Source organism: Trachemys scripta, chromosome 10 (genome assembly GCF_013100865.1).
Source record: "Trachemys scripta elegans isolate TJP31775 chromosome 10, CAS_Tse_1.0, whole genome shotgun sequence".
Lineage (NCBI taxonomy): Eukaryota > Metazoa > Chordata > Testudines > Emydidae > Trachemys > Trachemys scripta.
In genome coordinates this window covers 1,997,913-2,017,724 of record NC_048307.1, presented here as the reverse complement: position 1 = coordinate 2,017,724, position 19,812 = coordinate 1,997,913, and the positions used below count along the sequence as shown (strand labels likewise).

Below are 19,812 nucleotides of genomic sequence, written 5' to 3'. Positions count from 1 at the left end.
GGAAAAGGAAAGAAGAGGAAGAGTTACAGCGAGGATGTTACTTGGCTTCAGAAGGGGAGAAGAGTCTGTTTCACACTGCCATGGAGCAGCTCTTATGGGAGCTCTACTATTTTATTACACTTACCGATTTGTATCCATACAAGCATGCTGAGCTCTAGGCACAGAACAATAATTGCACATACAAAACTCAGCAGTTCAAAATTACTATAAAAACTTCCCTAGCCAGCAAAACAAATTTCTCTTCCAGATTTGATAGCCTTGATAAGTGTAAGCTAGGTCAAAAGCTATGACATACACTATAAAGGTCTCTGTTATTCTAACTGCCTTTTTTGAGTGAGGAAAAAGGGCTGCAACTCCTTTTAGTATTTTAGGAGCTTAGAGTGTAGAGATGAGGAAGAGGATTCTAAACTGAATCCAGTAAAAGTTTTGTTGCATTCAGCATAAGAAGCCATTGAACTATTGACACTTTTTTTCAGTTCCAGTAACTGATACAATAGAACATACCAGTAATGGCTTTTCTTCTCTTTAAAAAAGAATTTGCACATATTGGCCACCCTTGAGTGGTATTCAAAAATTCCCAAGCAAATGTAGTTTTCCAGACTACATACCAAATACTTTGCAGTACAAGGAAACAAGAGAATGGATTTTCTATTGTGCCTGGAAATTGGACAGTATAAAAATCTGTGTACATTTCCTTGCTTTTATCAGTTCTTGGCGAAAAAAAAATTAATATGAAGTACAGAATTTGCTAATACTGTGAACTGCTGATTTCTTTAACAGATGGGTGGACATGATAGTAAAGGGCATTAATAACTTTTCAGTATAATCAGCCCTCACTGTTTGTTACTGTGCTAATATTTAAATACAATAATTATCAAATCTGTCAATCTTGACCACTTCTCAGGATTTCATTGCAGAGCACTGTGGTAAGGTCTCATATTACTAAGTCATGATTAATTTTAATGAATATTGTATGCTGCAGAACATTTATTATAACACTAACATTTTATGAACACACATGAAAGGGATACTGTGAAGTTAAATCTCACTTCTGCTTTGAAAATATTTTGCTCTCTATGTTACAGTAATTGTCTCTTACTTGTATGTCAGAGCTTGGGGTGGAAGGGGGGAACCATAATTTACTTCATGCTTTTTAGAGCACCGTATGTACCGTCTTCTCTTGTGTAACTAGACCTACACAAATAGGGGGCACTTCAATACAGCAGCAAGAGAGAGGAACATTTTGTTATCTCGTGATATAGTTTATCAATGCAGACCTTTTATCTTGGCCCTTTCGCACAGGTAACTCTAAAGGTAGCTTGTCAGACTTCTGCAGGCTCTCGAAAAGTGAAGATTTTAGATTTGTTCTGCGCGCGCGCTCTCTCTCTCGCTCTCTCTCTTTTCTGAGTTTTTCTGTTTATAATGATTGGGGATAGTTTGAGCTGTTCAGTTTTCATAAGCTAAATTAAAAATTGTTCTACCTCCTATGACTTTTGCCAGGCAAATAAATACTGATAATTTTAACCCATTTTTAAAGGAACCCAGTCTAAACTGGGTTGGATTAGAAATGAATGTGTGATCCATTTGGCCTTCTGTTAGTATAATGTTTTTAAACAGCTTTGCAGCCATAAAGTGAGGGCTGGTAGAAGAGGGGAAGTGACCTTAAACTGTCCACTTTAGATATACCAAAACACGTTAAAAGAAAAGCAGGCAGGGATCTAGTGTGAGACTATACAGATGCAGGCAAAATATCAGAAAAGAACAATCTGTACGAATTATTAACACTGTTTCTTTTTTGTTGTAGGCCATTGAACAAAAAATCAAAGGTAAGTTACTTTAAAGCTATTTATATGTTGTGGTGTTTGAGTAGATATTTGAATTTGTGTTTGAATTAAAAGGGAGGGTCTGAAACATTTTGACTCAGCCTGAAAAGATGGGGTCTGGGAAAACAGAGTGCCAATGGTATATCTAGCCGTTCAAAAAAAAAAAAAAAAAAAAAAAAAAAAAGATAATGGAAAATTGTTAATAGTTTGGTTGGAATATTCCTTCACTCTTATTCACCTTTTCTTAATTATTCATACAGCACTATGCACACAAGCAGTGTTCTGCTTTAGCTTCCTCTCCTTCATTTTCTCTTCCTCTTCTCCTTTAATTAAAAAAAAATGAAAAAAAAAAATTGCATCCTCCTACCAATCCAGCCGTATTGTAGGTCATGGGATGTAGTTAATCTATTTGATGCAGTTCTTCCGAACGTGCTGTTAGTGCAATTGGACATCAGAGTGATAGGCACAGTAATTGCCCATCTATCTCTGAAATGAAATGACACATCCAGCAGTTTCATCTTGGTGTAAAGGGCTGGGATTCCCATGTCTACGAGCTCTAATTTAGCTCAAAAACAAATTGGGAGTATTGTGATTAATTGGAATATTTGTATTGTATATTTTGATTCCTTTCAAGTACTTGCTATATCTTTAAGATAAAGGAAATCTGTATCTACTTTGTGTAGGCATAACTACCTGAATTAGAACGAAAAGGGAAGTGTTCGTTGAGAATTTTATAATAGTTGTATATTTGTGCAGGGGGCTAACATTTGCTAAATTCTTTATCTTTAGAAACACTGTTTCGTTAAATATTAAGCCTTGAGACAAATTTCTAGTCATTTTTTAACAATGAAATGTGTTCGCTAGTCATAGTGGCTCATGATCAGGTGGTGAATTCTCCATAGAAAGGTGCGTTCTCATCTTGCTGCCTAGTGTATGCAGCTGTGATTACCTGATACTTTTAAGATGAGTTTATATCTAGTTTCCTCAACTTGCAGTGGATTCATTGAGTTGACAACTTGCACAGAAAAGCTACATTCTGTAGCATAATAGGCTCCTAATACATTAAGGGATTGTGTGGGAAGGAAGTGTGTTTTTAATGATCTATTAGAAATATATGAAAACTGGTGACAGAAATCAAAAGAATAAAAGTATCTTTAGGTTTACAAAATAGTTTCGCTGCTTTGAGGCAAAAAGAGCTTCTACGTTGTGCGTGATGGGGGTTTTAATGCACTGGTCTTTCCGTTAATTGGAGTTATGAACCTACATTAGGAGACTAACTTCCTTAAATCCTAGATCTGCAGCCATCTTGTGCATCCAATGCCATTGCCTACAGAATCTGTCTCTTAAGGCTTGATCCTGAACTTGTTAGGCGGTGGGAGTTTTGCCATTGACTTCACTGGGTTCAGGACTGAACACTTAATGAAGATGGCAGACATAGAATCATGGAATCATAGGACTGGAGGGGACTTTGAGAGGTCGTCTAGTCCAATCCCCTGCACTCATGGCAGGACTAAGTATTATCTAGACCAGCGGTTCCCAAACTTGTTCCGCCGCTTGTACAGTGAAAGCCCCTGGCTGGCTGGGCAGGTTTGTTTACCTGCTGTGTCCGCAGGTTCGGCCGATCGCGGCTCGCAATGGCTGCGGTTCGCTGCTCCAGGCCAATGGGAGCCGCTGGAAGCGGCGCGGGCCGAGGGACGTATTGGCCACCGCTTCCAGCAGTGAACTGCGGCCACTGGGAGCCACGATCGGCCGAACCTGCGAACGCGGCAGGTAAATAAACTGGCCCGGCCCGCCAGGGGCTTTCCCTGCACAAGCAGCGGAACCACTGATCTAGACCATTCCTGACTGGTGTTTGGAGATTTTTAAGAGCAGGTTAGACAATGATGGAGATTCCACAACCTCCCTAGGCAACTTATTCCAGTGCTTAACCACCCTGACAGTTAGGAAGTTTTTCCTAATGTCCAACGTAAACCGTCCTTACTGCAATTTAAGCCCATTTCTTCTTGTCCTATCCTCTGTGGTTAAGAACATTTTTTCTCCCTCCTCCTTGTAACAACCTTTTATGTACTTGAAAATGGTTATCATGTCCCCTCTCAGGCTTCTCTTCTACAGACTAAACAAACCCAATTTTTTCAATCTTCCCTCATAGGTCATGTTTTCTAGACCTTTTATCATTTTTGTTGCTCTTCTCTGGACTTTCTCCAGTTCGTCTACATCTTTCCTGAATTGTGGTGCCCAGAACTGGACACAAGTCCAGTTGAGGCCTAATCAGCATGGAATAGAGTGGAAGAATTACTTCTCATGACTTGCTTACAACACTCCTGCTAATACATCCCAGAATAATTCTTTGGTTTGTTTTTTGCAACAGTGTTACACTGTCCACTCATACTTAGCTTGTGATCCACAATGACCCCCCCAGATCCCTTTCTGCAGTACTCCTTCCTAGTCATTTCCTATTTTCTATGTGTGCAACTGATTTGTTCCTTCCTAAGTGGAGTACTTTTGCATTTGTCTTTATTGAATTTCATTCTATTTTCTTCAGACCATTTCTCCAGTTTGTCCATATCATTTTGAATTTTAATGCTATCCTCCAAAGCACTTGCAACCCCTCCCAGCTTGGTATCATCTGCAAACTTTATAAGTGTACTTTCCATGCCATTATCTAAATCATTAATGAAGATATTGATGAGAATTGTGAATAGTGTCACTTTTAAAATTCTACAGTAATAAATTAAACTAGGAAAGACTGAGGGACAAAATAGAAAAATGGTAAATGGTTTGCTTTAGAATGGACAGTACCATTTTATAAAGTCACAATTGACATGTGTCTCACATCATCTTGAGAAGTGATAGTGATGCCCACAGTTGAGGGAATAAAGATGCGGACGTTTTTGTCCTTTTTAGATTTTCAGCTTTTGTTAGCTGAAATGTAAATACCCAACTCTAACTTTAATATGTTACTTTATTTCCTTAACTATATTTTACTATAAAAGTTAGGGGGAATTTTAAGATCTGTCAAACATGCTGGCAGTCGCTTTTAATAAGTATAGATGTTATGGGATTCAATAGTGAAGCTGTTTCAAACCATAATTTCACATGTCAAAATTTGTCATCTGTGTTAGTGAATTGGGTATGCATGTTTCATCATAGTTTTGTGTGCTTGCATTCAAGATGAAAATTAATGGATATTTTACTAGTTTCCGAGTTTCCATCATGTTAATTTCTTAAAATATTATGTGGATGAGCTGAAGATAGAATACAAGAGTATTATGAATTACTTAGTAATCCTATAAAGTTCTTCATTGCAGAAAATTACATTAAAATTGTAATAAACTCCCCCCCCACACACACACACACCTCTCAGTTGAGTCTAAAATGCATTTATGTCTAGGATCGCTTCTTGCACTGTTTTCATCTTAATAGTTCCAGAACCCCAGTGTCATAAAACCCTTTTCTTGGAATGGGATAAAGTAGTTTGACATTACTAGCAAATTTTGATTATACCCCTGTTCAAATGAAAATATTGAAACAGTTAAGATAACAGTAGTGTAGATATTTCAGCTATAGCTGTTTGATGCATTAGTATTGACATAAGAAGGTTGTATTTTGTATATAGTTGGTTTTTCAGTTAAACATTTTTACCAGCTTTTTAAGTTTAAATGTATTCAGCAATTCAATAATTCCTACGTTCCTCAGAGGAGAGCACTATGTACAGAACCTTGCACAGAGGGTCCCTGATTTTGATTGGGACCCTGTAGGTACTATAATATAAATTAAATGTAAAGTTTGGAAAGTGCTTTGAGATCTTTACCAATTAAATGTGCTATTGAACTGTCAAACATTGTGGTGGTGTTCTACTCTAACTTACACGGTAGCCTGGTATAATAGCTTTTATTGCATTTAACTTGTAATACTATTCAAAGTAAACAAACCTCCCTATTCATCATGAATATCCCATTCAAAAGAAATCTCTCAAACCCCACTTCAGCTATGCAAAGAAAATGGCATCGTACACTACATGCTAAACCAAACGTTATACAATAGGAGTATTGAGCTTGCATTTTGCCACAAAATACCAGCTTCCGAGACTCTTCAGCAAACAAGATGCTGTCACTGTAAATACAAATGTATGTGTGTGCAGGACAGTGCTTTGTAATGTGAAACATTCCCTTTACATACTGTATTTCAAGATACGTAGGTAATATTTTAGTGAAATAGTTTTACAAACTGTGCAGTAGGGTTAAGGCTGTCACTCGTGCTGTTGAGTCTTCTAGTGCTTTGCAAAATAACAAAAGGTAGATCATCAATTCAGATTTTTTTCAACTTTTTCTCTAAATTTCCCTGTTTTGTGGAAAGACTAGGCATAAAACTACTGCTTTTGTTGCAGAATAGGATAAACTCTGGATCACCACTGAAATAGAAAGTGCCTTTAAAAATAACTGGATATGGAATTGAATTCCTTTACTCATATTTCCTACCTTTGAAACTTCTCGTTCATCTGTTCTCTGTGAAACAAAACTGTCTATGCTCACAGAAGTTTTGTTTTCCACTTGTATAACTGTTACCTTAATGGAAAACTGTTATATTAGCTTTCGAAGCTTATAAGTAAAAAAAGAAAAAAAATGAACCGAGCTATGAAGACTTGCTGTTTAAAATTCCCCATATAACTGCCTTATAATTTACCTTTCTGCGGCTCTGCAGGGGTTAATGAATTGGCAAACAGTTAGATATTTTCCAGATCAGCTAGCTGAGCTTACAGCTGCGGCCATTTTTCCACAACGAAAATTCTAGCATTACATCTTACGTGTGTCAGCTTGAAAGCCAGACTTCCTCTGTTTGCCCTTCAGCATTCCAGAACTGACAACTCTTTGGGGCATGACATGCAAGGAAAGTGTATTACCGTACATTTTTAAGAGGTCAGCTTAAGCAGTAATAAGAAAAGAACACTTCAATGACAGTTTGGTGCTGCTCTTTGTGTGCTTTAGCCGTTGATTTGATCTATGTAAGCTGATTTTGTTTGAGTGAAACTGTTCTCCATCTGCATTAAAGTTGTTCACACAGCTGCCATTTTTTTTTTTATTGGAGGGGGGAGTTTGTCACTGGGCCCCTACTCCAGGAGGAGTTGGCAAGCAGTACTCTTGTAGCAGTAAAATGACACCATGCTTCTCCTCCATTTTCTAATGAAATCTGCAGAGTGGGAAAGCAACACAAGTTGGAAGCGTCTTTCTTTGGAATCTATCTGTAAACTGTTGTTTCTGTCACGGTCGTGCAGACTGTAACTTCAGCTTCCACTGCTTTGTGGGTTTTCAGCAGGTTTGTTGTTTATGAAAATCTCTCTCCTTATATTCCTTTGTAATCTTGCTGCTGCTTGTCAAGAAAATTAGGAGTAATACACTGCAAGTCCATTAACAAAGTTGCCTTTAGACTTTAGGGTGATGCAGAACAAAATACTGATGTGCTAAACAATATTTTATCACTGTTTTTAACAGTGTTAAACTAGAGAAGTAGATTATAACACTTTTCTGGGATTTAAGGGGTATTGGAATTTATAATATTGGAACAATAAAAGGTTAGCTAAAGTGAGATATTAGCAACAGAGCTGGTTTAATCTTCTGAAAAGTTGCTGATTATAAAATACAATTGGATAGAATTAACAAATTGTGTGATTTCCCCACTCCCCCCCCCCCCGACACTTAGTTAAGAAAAATGGTTGTATTGGGCCTGAAGATGTGAATAATACATTTAATTAAGTTGAAAATAACTGAAACTTTAAGTTGCATCTTAAAGCATATTTGACTGTAGACAGTAGAGAGAACCTGGTTCAAACTAAAAATGTTTTACCTGAACATTGGTTGCATTTTATTGAATTTGTCAATCTTTACACAAAGAATGAATAACTCGGTTACTGCTTTTATCTACCAAGTAAATATATTTCTTGTGTAATCTGTATGTAATGTTTTATTTGCTTAGAAAAAGTAGTGTTCATACTGTAGCTATTTGGGGTTTATTTTACTAAAAGGGATCTCATTTACTAATATGCTCTATCATTTTATAGTTAACAAATGAATGAGTAACCAGGAATTAGTTCAATTAAGTTAGTTAAGATGCACTTACTGTGCTTTAAAGGGGCTTAAATAAGGAAAGTTAGGAATGAATGTTGCTTTGTTGCCGTTCTGCTCTGGAGTGATTTTTCTAACTCCAGTTCTCTTCCATTGGAATGTCATATGTAAATGATTTGTATTTAATCGGCAAGAAATAATTCTACTATGGAAGGAATACTAGGTGGAGTGAAAATTATCATTTTATTGAGCACCAACAAGACATTACGTGCTGTAATAAAATAATCCCTGCACCAAGGAGTTTACAGTCTAAATAGAAAGACAGTATAATTCATACAAACAATACCAGGTGACCAAAAAATGGATTTATAGCTAAGCAGTGCAGTTCTTTATAAGTACTTTGTTGGTGGAGTAATGCTGGTAGACTGTATGCAGGTAGTGTGTTTATTTTCATTTACTGCTGTCAACAGACTTTCTTAGATCAAGCTTTAAGTATGTTTTTTAACTTTTTAAAGGTTAGACATTATGACCAGTTACATCAAAAGGTATATTGGTAAAATGTAGATTACTAGAAAGTTAAATAACAGATTTGTGGGTGGTGAAGTGGAGTTTGGTATATGAAAGACCAACTCTCTTTAAATGTCTGAGTTGCATTAGTAAATGGACTAAAGGAGTATGAGTTTTTTTAAATAACTTCTGCATAATTGTAAGTAATTTATATTATTAATAATAACAAAGATTTACCATTAAGAAAAATTACTGATTTAGAAGTGCAGAGAGGAATATAAAATGTTTTCCTCTCCTGCGTCATTTTACATTGCATTGCTTTGTTCTTTAAATCTTAACATTAATGAAAAGAGGAATATGCTAGAAAGGAATAGATGGAAATATGTTCAGAATTTTTGAAGGCATTGAATTGTACTTTTGAACATTAAATGCATTTGATCATAGGTCGTTCATACACTGTTGAATGTGTGCATGTGAAATATTGTTAGAGGACCTGAATTCAGTAGCTTCCTAAAATAGGTAACAGAACTCTTACATCAGCAGAATCTAATACTGTGTTAGTCATTTTATCCAACTTATCGGTTTATCTAATTACTTGTGAATATCTTCCCTATCCATGCTCCTATGCATTAAATTGACTTATGTCACGGCCATTCTTCTACCTAATTCTGTCCCCCTCCATTCAGCTGTGAAATAGAGTAGAACTGGGTCACTGCTGTGGCAGAGTAGTGGAAGACGGTGGTACGGTGGTGGTGGTGGTGGTGTACATGTTTGTAATCACCTGAAAATAGCGTATCCCTTTTTCTGCCCTTGAAACTTATACCAAGGATTTATAACTCAGTCCCTCCATTGGAGAAGAAATAACATACATGCTCCAAATATCCCTTGTATACAAAATCTTTCTTTGGGCTTTGTCATTTTTTTCATTGACTGAAAAACTGATAGCTGCAGTTCTGGGTGCCAAGAACATTGGGTGCTTTGTTTACACTTAAGTAACATATTTGATCCTACAGGACACACTTTTTTTTAAGGAACATATAATTGTGTGTGCCTTTTTTGAGGTATGTGTATTTTTTTTTTTTACCTAATCATGTTAAAAGTAACAGCCGTATTCCCTATATTGAAAATTTTCTTTAAACAAAGCTTCAGGGAACTGGATTTTGCTTAGATTTTCTAAGGCCAGACTATTGTATTCACCTGCATTTGTACCTGAAAGTGAATGTTAGTGTATGATTTTCATGTTTTGTAATTTTCTTTCATTTGACCATTTTGTTCTTGCTTCTAGCACACTAGGGAATTGATTAATGAAATACAAAAAGTAATGGTTTAGGAAATGCTGCTGCAAAGTCAAAAGCCTAGGGTACGTTAACAGCATACTAATGTGCAGAGTTACTCTTGAAGATAAACAAAACTTTATAGTAATTCAAGCTTAATTTTAATAGGACCCCAAACACCCAACAACTCCCACACATAGCAGTAGGAATGCCTTACAGTTGTAATTGTACCTTTAGGACCTGGCTATAGACAGTAGTTGTGCAAGCATTTATTTTTATAATGTTGTTTAAGGTTAAGCTTTTCAAAGTTAACTATGCAGCTCCCATTAATTTCAAGGACAGTTGTAGTTAAGTTCTCTAGTCATCTCTGAAAATCACAACCTAGATCATCTTCTTCTGTACTTCTTTTATCAAAGAAAAAGTAAACTGAACACATACACAAATGTGTGTGATCATTGATATATATAATGGGCTTGAAAAAGCTGTGTTACAGTGACATCAATAGAGTTGGTTTAAACTTGTGGGTGATCTCTAAACGTAGTTACTGTAAAGCATTCCACACCTTTAGAGTATTTGTGTGCTTTAATAGACCAGGCCCAACCACATACTCCATCCTGTGCCTTTCTGGGTTTCATTTAATTTGTTTGCGTTTGTACTGGTGTGATGGAGCAAATAAACAGGTAGCAATGAATACTGTAATCACCTGTTTATTCACAGTTCAGGTGTGGTGTATACACCCATATGTAACCTTTCTTGCAAATTCTTTGGCCTCAATCCCACCTAAAAATGGCCATGCTGTCAAGGTTATGAAAGGCAATTTTGATTTCATTTAAGATGAATGCTTGGCATTTCATCCATGGAAGCAACCAGTCATGTCAAATGGTGTATGGTATTTATGCTATCACTTTCTACTGACAATGGACTGGGTGAAGACTAGTACATAGATTTCCCTTTGGATGTCAGGATTGACAAGACAGGCAACTGTTAACCACTCATTCTTTTTGTTCCTAAGCTTGCCTTGTGTTCTCTTCTATGTTGACTTAATAAAAGACTTATACACAAAGGATTTTTTAATTTCCCACTGTAGGAAATAATGCAACCCAGATTTTTTAAAGTTTTTAATTTTTTGAGAAATGTAGTTTTGCTTTAGGTGCTAAAACAGACTTGGACTGATGAAGTGATGATCCATCAAAAAATTTTGGATCTTTGTAAGGAGTAGTAAGAAAAGACTTGAGCTGGGATAATTTGTTATGAATTTATAGCTAAACCTACTATTACTGGTACTACCATGCTAGAAAATAGTGTGTGCATATAGCTAGGCTTATAGTGGAAACTGGGTTTCAGCTTTAACTGGAGCAAATACTGCCATTCCGTAATATATACCCTACTCCAGGGGTGGCCAATCTGTGGCTCCGGAGCCACATGCGGCTCCTTGTATAGGCACCGACTCCAGGGCTGGAGCTACAAGCGCTAACTTTCCAATGTGCCAGGGGGTGCGCACTGCTCAACCCCTGGCTCTGCCCCCTTGAGCCTCCTGCATGCCACGAAACAGTGGATTGGGAGGGAGGGGGAGGCGCCAATGGGTGGCAGACGCTGGGAGTGGAGGGAAGCTGATTGGGGGCTGCTGACGTATTACTGTGGCTCTTTGGCAATGTACATTGGTAAATTCTGGCTTCTTCTCAGGCTCAGGTTGGCCACCCCTGCCGTACTCAAAACATGTTTTTCTTTTCTTAGGCTTTTTTTGAGTTTTGAAAACTATGGTACCTGTGATTAATTTTGTTCAACTTTTTTCTTTTTCTTTTTTTTTGGTGTGGGTTAGTGCCAGAACAAACAAAGACCAGCGTAAGCCAGCCTCCGCCCGTCCCCTCTAACGGCACTTCCACAGCAACCAGCACTAATAATAATGCCAAGCGGGCCACAGCCAGCAATCAGCAGCAGCAGCAGACCTTGCCTCGATACCCTCCTCGTGAAGTACCACCACGATTTCGACACCAGGAACAGAAACAGCTTTTGAAGCGAGGTCAGCAGTTACCAGTGATAGCTGCAAACCTGGGATCCACTCCTAAAGTATTAAACAGCCAATCAGGAGGCAGCGCTGTCACAAGTAAACAGCCAGTGACCAACGGAGAAGTGCCGAACAGCAGCAGCAAAAAACAGTCAGGTGAGAGAGGAAGTAACTTGTTTTCAGTGAGGTTAGATATTTTATTAGTAGCTAGATTAGAATGATTAAATTGGTACAACACAGAATCCATTTTAGGGTAAATGGGCAAAGAGTTCTCCAGTATCTGTTGTTCATGTTAAGCATTAACTTTAAAACATGGTCTCCTGTGAGCTATCTTCCTTTTAACTGAATCTCTGATCATTCTCAGCTCATCTTAGTTATTGACTAATGCAGTTTCTATACGATACAGGTGCATATCTACCTTTGAACAATGTAGGTTTAAGTTTAGATACATATTAATATCCTTTTCCTAGATCCCTCTCTTGATTGATCAAAAAGAGTGCTTTAAAGGGAACCCCTTTATGTAAAGACTTTGCCATAGGTCTGTGTGTTAGCGCTGTGTCCAATATTCAGGAATCTGAACAGCATCCTCAAAATAAGTTTCTTGTTTCAGATCCAAATCACCTTGAATTTCTGGGTTAAAAAAATCAAAGCCATAATTCTGATGTTAAGGTTTGTTTTGCTAAAGAGATTAGATTTGTTCGTGTACCCCAAGTAGAGCCCTGCGCAGATACAAATTTATATCCGTGGATATAAATCAATATCCGTGGAACCGCAGGGCTCTCCCCGGAACTGCAGCGGTGAAAGGAGCAGAACGTGGTGCCGCCACCGCTCCGAGGAGATAGCACCCCACACTGGCAGCTCGTCCGTCGTAGCTGTATTGTCCCCACTCCGCCCAATGGGGTGGGCACCAGGCTCACTGGCACCTGTCCCTGGTTGCACTCTTGTGTTCAAATGGCGCGCACACCCCCAGACAGGAGAGACAGACAGCTGAATGGAAGGGACAGGAGTGGGGCTGTGGGCAGTACAGCCACGCCGGAGGAGCTGCCGGCGCAGGACACTGGCTCCTGGGAGCGGCAGCCACATGTTCTGCTCCTTTCCCCCCTGCGGTTCCATGGATACAGATTTATATCCACGGATATCTGCATCTGCGGCTATAAACTTGTGTCCGCGCAGGACTGTAACCCCGGGTACTGTCTCTGCTGACAGAGTATCTTGGCCTCTTACAGGATCTGCTTCTCTGGAATCTGAGAGGAGAATGACTGCTGTTCATATCAATATTTTCTCTTTTTTTCACAAGCTCTTTACTCTGATCCTTCTTCATCCTTGTTGGCTTGAGCGACCTACCCTTCAAATACTTGTACAACAGTGTAATAAAGAGTTAACCATAGGAACATTTTACCAAGGGACATGGTGGTTTCTCCATCGCTGACCATTTTTAATTCAAAATTGTATCTTTCTAAAAGACCTGCCCTAGGAATTAATTTTTGAGGAAGTTCTGTGGTCTGTGTTATACAGGACATCAGACTAAATGCTCACAATGGTCCCTTCTGACCCTAGAATCTATGAACAAGTTTGCACTTTCAATGAATGAACTAGGTTATAATTTACTGATCTCTTTGTTAGTAAGATAAAGGTAGTGTATTCTTGACTGGAAAGAAATAACTCCAATTACAAGAATTTCCAAAGCATTTTGGTAGTCCACCGCTCAGCCATCATCTTCTCCATAAGTGTTTGTGTTTCTTATGCTGGTTTTTGTAGCTGCATTTAGTTGTTTGAAAGACATTTAGCAGTTATGATACAACTGTTTCACCTGAGCCATCTAAACTTGGCTGTAATTTATAGTATTTCTTAAGATACTGATGTTTGGCACTACAGAGGCTATGATGTAAAGCACTCCAGTTACAAAAAGGTGATTTTCCTTTTTAAAAGAATTCTTGAGGAAAACCTCGATACTTTGCTCCTTTTTATATCCTTGAACTCATCAGACTCTAGAAGATAACAGTATTTAAAATGAAGGTAAACTGTCAGGTATGTTGCTGTCAAACACTGTACAAATGAATGGATTGGGGTTTTTTTGTTCTGTTTTTAATCTAAGTAGTGATTTGTTATATTGGAGATTAAACTCTTCAGTTTAGTGTTTGTAACAAAATGAGCACAGTCTAACCATTTAAAAAAAAAAACTAGTTTTTTACAGATGAAATTTTTCTCCATAGGTCTGTTATCTGTTGATCTAGTCTTGTGGCCTGTAATGTCAAAGAAAGATTCACGTGTAGTTTATTAAAAATTTCTCCCACAAGGCAAACTGTTAGAAACTGGTTACATACGTTGTGAGTATTGCATTCCAACAGTGTCTTACACAGCCTCTTATTTATTTTTTCTTCTGATGCGGTTGATAAGATTCCAACCTGTGGAAAATATTTATTTACAGCTAAGTGGACTCTTCTTCTCTTTCTGGCTTTTGTTTGATGTAATACTGAGCACTTACCAGTATGGTTGAGTAATCTCTGAGCTAGAAGATCCTGGTTTCTTCCCCCAATAGAGACACAGCAGTGTTGTATTAAGCGTATGAGATGCTGCTATTCTTTGAGATGTTAAATCTAGGTCCCTCCTGGTTCTTTGGTTGTCCAGATGGTCAATAAAAGGCCCCATGGAACTTTTCCAGAGAGGAGAGAATAATCCAGTTGTCCTGGCCATCCTTCATCCGTCTCTCAAAACAGGGTGTGTGAGCTGTTGCACCCAGACAGTCACTGTGCTACCAGATCCCTTGTCACTTTGCATTTTAGTCTCATGGAATTGTCACGTATAAGAGTCAGAATGGGTCTAATAGTTAATTACCCCCATCTGTGCCACATGCCTTTTGTGTGACCTAAGGTTTCATTTCTGCATGTATGAAGAAAGAATAATGTCCAGAGGGTGGAGGTTTAATATTTGTAAGGTGCTTTGAGATCTGTAGATGAGATGATAAAGTACAAAGAATGGATTACACTGAACAGTGAATCGTAGAGCATGCTTTGGAGACTACCTTAGTTTGACTGCATAAGAGCCACTTAAGATGTCACTTGCTGCTATCATATCTGAAAAAAATTGATGTGAATAATCTGCTAAACTTGCTGTTTTGCTACTTCCATCTTCTCCTTCCCCCAGCCATCAAAAAAGATCTTAGGTCTGCTTACTAGTACTGGTATCCCATTCCAGAAATTAAAGATATCAGAACATCAGGAAGGTAAAGTAATCCCTTAAAGTCCTTTGCTTTTAAAAGAACATCTATGTGCAGATTAGCTGTTCAGCAAAGAATTTTGCGCTTCACTAGGAGACGAGAGGTTAGTAAAGTCAAGAAGAACGTCCGAGCCTTGAAACCCATGCTAATGCATATATTGCTTTCATCAAGATTTGCCTAATACTCATGGATCCTTCTTCCACCAAATGTACCCTGCTTACCTCTTTCCAAAACGTACAATAATGTCCCTGTGGTACAGTCAGTAGCCTAGATGGTAAAACCAAACAAGCAGGCAGAGATAATATGCAATCCTGTAACCTATTTGAAAGAGTATACCATATATCTTGATGGCATGGCTCCAGCAACTGTTTACATCTTCAGTACAGTACCAGTCCCTGGTGTTCTTGTTAAAGTCCTTCACACATCTACAGAAGTAGATATTTTCAATCAATGGAGTGAATATCCACATCCTGCTCTAAGAAATTAACCCTGGGATATTCTGAATACACAAATGACTTCAATACAGAATGAGAATGTGGACTGTGAACAAAGCTCCTCTGATTTAAATAGGCTTGCAAGAGATTGGGGGGGGGGGGAAGCTAGCAACTAATTTGCGTATAATTGGGCTAATGTGCACGATATGAAAAAAACCCTGCAATACCATAAAAATAAGGGAATTAAGATTAGATTGAAAACTCTCTCCCTAACTCACCTCATTCTGTACAGGTTTTGTAAACTGATATTCACAAATTAAAATAAATAGAACTTTGTATTCTATGTGCTTGTATCCTCTCAGCATTTTAAGGTGAAGTTAGAATGGAGCTGTCAGATCTCTGAATCTTAACTCTGAGTGTCTGTCAGATGCCCAACATCTAAATGCAGGCTTTTTGTGAATTATTCCTAGAAGCAAATTTACCCTCTTGTTTGTTAAGTTCTCTGTAAAGGCCAGGGAAAGCAGATTAACAATTTATGCTAATATTGATTTCCTTGGCCAGTGTAGACTGATCATAAGTCTTCTGGACTGGGCATCCTTAACTAATATTTCTCTTCAATAAAAGGTAGTATATTGCCTATATTCCTTGTGGACCCACACTTCTCCATTTTGAAAATTAGTCTGTTCTGTTTAGGAGTAAAGCTAGTTTGGGAAGTTCCTAATAGCTTTACAAGTAGATGTTATATTTGTATTCTGAGAACATGTGGTGAATCCTTTTTCCTCAAGGATTAAAGTCTTCCTAATGGAGCTCACCTATGGAACATTCTTAAGGCTAAAACCATGGGAAATACTTTCCGAGATCCGTTTACAAGTAGCTCTTGTTTATGAGAATGTATCCATGCCAGTCATAATGGTTTTCTTTATCAAAACTTTGCCCTATTTGTAAACCATGCGAGGTAAATCTTTAGAATAAATCTCTCCTCTTCTGTTTTTCTACCATGACAGCCCAGTGTTCTATCTTGACAATCTTGAAATATTCATTAGTTTGTAATCTAAACCAAAATGATAAGCAGATAGTTACTGGACCACTAACTGCTTGCTACAGTGAGCTGTATATGGCTGTTACAAATAATTATTTAAAACTGGGAGGCACATTAGGAGGTACTTCTCTGTAGAGCAATGGATTAGAAACCATCAGGATCTTGGCTCTAATCCAGACTGAGTTACCTTGAGTCTGTCTGATTTTGGGCAAGTCTCCTTTTATCTTTGTGCCTTGACAGTGCGGCTGTAAAATTGTATTAAAACAGGAGCATGCAGAAACAAAATGTGATTCAAGCTGCCCTGGGTAATTTGCTTTTAAAAAAAAGCAGGGGGTGGGGTTGGAGGTTGAAAGATTCTTAGTAATTGTGGGGCTCAAATTAATTTGGGAAGCCTTCTAAAGCTTAAATGTAATAGATTGTATAGAGTAAAGGGGAAACGAGGGGGATTTAAAACTATTACACAATTTGATTGCATATATTGTCAATAGCAAATGTTAATCTGTTACAGGAGGCAGAAGTTAGCAAAAAATTGTATGTAGTGTTTAGAAGTTTTGGCTAGGTCCTATGGTGCAATACAAATTTATAATAAACCAAGAAGCAAAATATGAGCAGATAAAGAAAAGACTTCATTCTGAAGAATAAATCACACTGTCCAAGGTTATTGTGAGTTTATTAGCTTAATAGTGAGACCAGGGATGGGCGAGGGCAGTGGTTCTCAATCAGGGATACACATGCCCCTGCAGGTATGCAGAGTTTTTTCTGGGGGTACATCAACTCATCTAGATATTTGCCTGGTTTTGCAACAGGCTACACAAAAAGCACTAGCGAGGTCAGTACAAACTAAAATTTCACACACACACACACACACACACACACACACACACACACACAATGAGAAAGTAAGCATTTTTTCAGAATAGTGTACTGTGACACTTTTGTATGTTTGATTTTTGTAAGCAAGTAGTTTTTAAGTGAGTTGAAACTTGGAGTATGCAAGACAAATCAGACTCCTGAAAGGGATCCACTAGTCTGGAAAGATTAAGATCCACTGGGCTAAAGGGCAATGTTCAAATTCTGTGATTCTTATAGTAGTCTCGTGAGTTTAACAAAAGAGACAATTTTATGGTAGGTAGTTTTTGCCATTAATACAAAGCTATCTAACAAGTCCAGTTAATTTTTTATAAGTCAAGAATTTTTGATACTAGTTATACTTTAATCGGGTGTCTGTTAATTTTAAAAACAAAACTTCAAGTTAATAGAAATCAAGTAGGAATGGAAACACTGAGCAAAAATGAAATGCAAAATTATAAATACAAAATTTTTGCATATGCAGTGCTGTCTTGGCAGGATATTAGTAAAAAAAAAAATGACGTTTTGTTTGTCAGATACTTTTGTATTTATTGCTGCTTCTAGAGCAGGGGTGGCCAACCTGAGCCTGAGAAGGAGCCAGAATTTACCAATGAACATTGCCAAAGAGCAACAGTAATATGTCAGCAGCCCCCTATCCGCTACCCCTGTCAGCTCCCAGCACTTCCCATCCTCCGGCAGCCCCGCCAATCAGCTGTTTTGCAATGCGCGGGAGGCTCTGGTGGGGGAGAGTGGGGAGGAGTGAGGGCATGCCAGGCTCGGGGGAAGGGGCAGGGGCCTTGGGGGAAGGGGCGGAGTGGTGGCAGGACCTGGGGCAGAGCAAGGGGTTGAGCAGTGAGCACCCCACAGCACATTGGAAAGTTAGCATCTGTATCTCCAGCCTCAGAGTCAGCACCTATGCAAGGAGCCACATATTAACCTCTGAAGAGCTGCATTCAGCTCTGGAGCCACAAGTTGGCCACCCCTGTTCTAGGGCTATATGAGATGGTTTATAATTTGCAGCTACTAACACTAGCTAATGAAGATGAAGGACTGCCCTTTTGACAGGGAAAAACTTCTCTTCTGAGAGAGGATGATAAAAACTGGTTCTAAAATAATTGAGTGCTTTGTGGAATAATCCCAAAGGAATACTTTAATTCAATAACAATTCTGTAATTTTTTGCTTTTTCATAGGCATGCCTCCCATTCGGGACTTGGTCAGCCATTCCCCTAACCAGTCAGGTGATGCATACCTATTTCAGTCTCATGTTTGTTGTGCACTACGTGTATGTTTATAAGAGTTACATATTTCAGTAACTACTTGCACAATTATTTGATTTTGCTTCTTGGTTGGTGGTTGTTTTAGAAGCTTGACTGTTAACGTGTATGACTGACTTAAATGCTTACTGTTTGTTTATGCACTTACATACTACAATTAGATTGAGTTCTTAATTTAATATAAACATTCTCTGGGGCAGAGTTCTGGACTACACCAGTAGGTTCCAATGCACAGTTAGGTGCTGTATATGATAAATAATTGTGACCACTGATGCTAAATAAATACTGTATTATATACATCAATAAGTATCCATAGTAATATGAAATTTCAGGTTTTTCTGATTTGTTCCTTCAGCTAGTTAAGTAACATAAAAGCAAGAAATGTTTTTTCCCCTCAGTTAGCAACATCCATATAAAATGTTCAGTTGTCCATGGTTTTTTGGCTGTTTTCACGTGTCCTGTAACTCTGAAGGATCCGTCAGCCTTCATGTTATAGTTTTTATCCCTTTTTACATCTCAGAAGCTTAGACAGATATTTTTCTCTTTGGACTAATCAGTCAGTCAGAATTACAGATAATACAATATGCAGCTCCTTTTTAAGGTTCATACAGAGTACTTAAGAACAGACTTTTGCTGAATAATATTGGGTACTTATGTGCTTCACAATATCCTAGAATGAACTGTTGGCAGCAAACATACTTCTAGACATTTTAACTTGTGCTAAATTGTGTTGGAAGTTGAGTAACTTAATGGGCTTTTTTAGTAGAATAGTTACAACTAGGTCACTTGCTTCTGAGCCTTAAGGCTGTTGGTTCATATTTTATGTTGAGACTGCTTCATGCGTAGCGTAGAAAGAGGAGAGAACTGACAGTTGTCATCTTCCATTGAGATATTAAACTGAAGTCTTGGTGTTCAAGTCATAATCTTTCTCTGAACAAAACAAGTTCTCACATGTAAGGTTTTGGGTTGCTGGAGTACATTGTAGTGATTGTTTTGCTTACACAGTAACTGCACTTCCCTTGTTTTACTCATTACATTGTAATACTTCAAGTATGAAACGTGCTATCATAATTATCTTCGCTGATTCAGATACTTTTTTAATACACTTTCTTATCCGTTTTCATTGCCACAACCTTTGCAATTGTATTAGCAGTACCATAATATGGGGAACCACAGCTCCAAAATATTTTCTTATTTCCATGAACTCTTGAAAATCTTCACTGCAAGGTTTTTGAATCTGAGCAGTTGAAAAGAAACTTCTTTCTTTTAAGCAAGTTGATCTCGTATTACATTTTCTACTCCTTTCTTGCAGTTTAAAAATACATGGTAG

The 19,812-nt window shown here is 38.0% G+C and overlaps 1 protein-coding gene across 18 annotated transcripts in view; it reads left to right on the top strand.

The window, feature by feature from the left end:
• TNRC6A (trinucleotide repeat containing adaptor 6A) overlaps window positions 1-19,812 on the top strand; it is a 173,912-nt gene that overhangs the window by 125,621 nt on the left and 28,479 nt on the right. For 15 of the 18 annotated variants that reach the window (XM_034783079.1, XM_034783078.1, XM_034783083.1 and 12 more), the window contains 3 exons: window positions 1,805-1,826; window positions 11,483-11,824; window positions 18,399-18,446. In XM_034783079.1, coding sequence (XP_034638970.1) covers window positions 1,805-1,826; window positions 11,483-11,824; window positions 18,399-18,446 — 412 coding nt within the window. The remainder of the gene's footprint in view (window positions 1-1,804; window positions 1,827-11,482; window positions 11,825-18,398; window positions 18,447-19,812) is intronic. The other 3 variants (XM_034783085.1, XM_034783096.1, XM_034783097.1) reach the window with 1 other exon arrangement.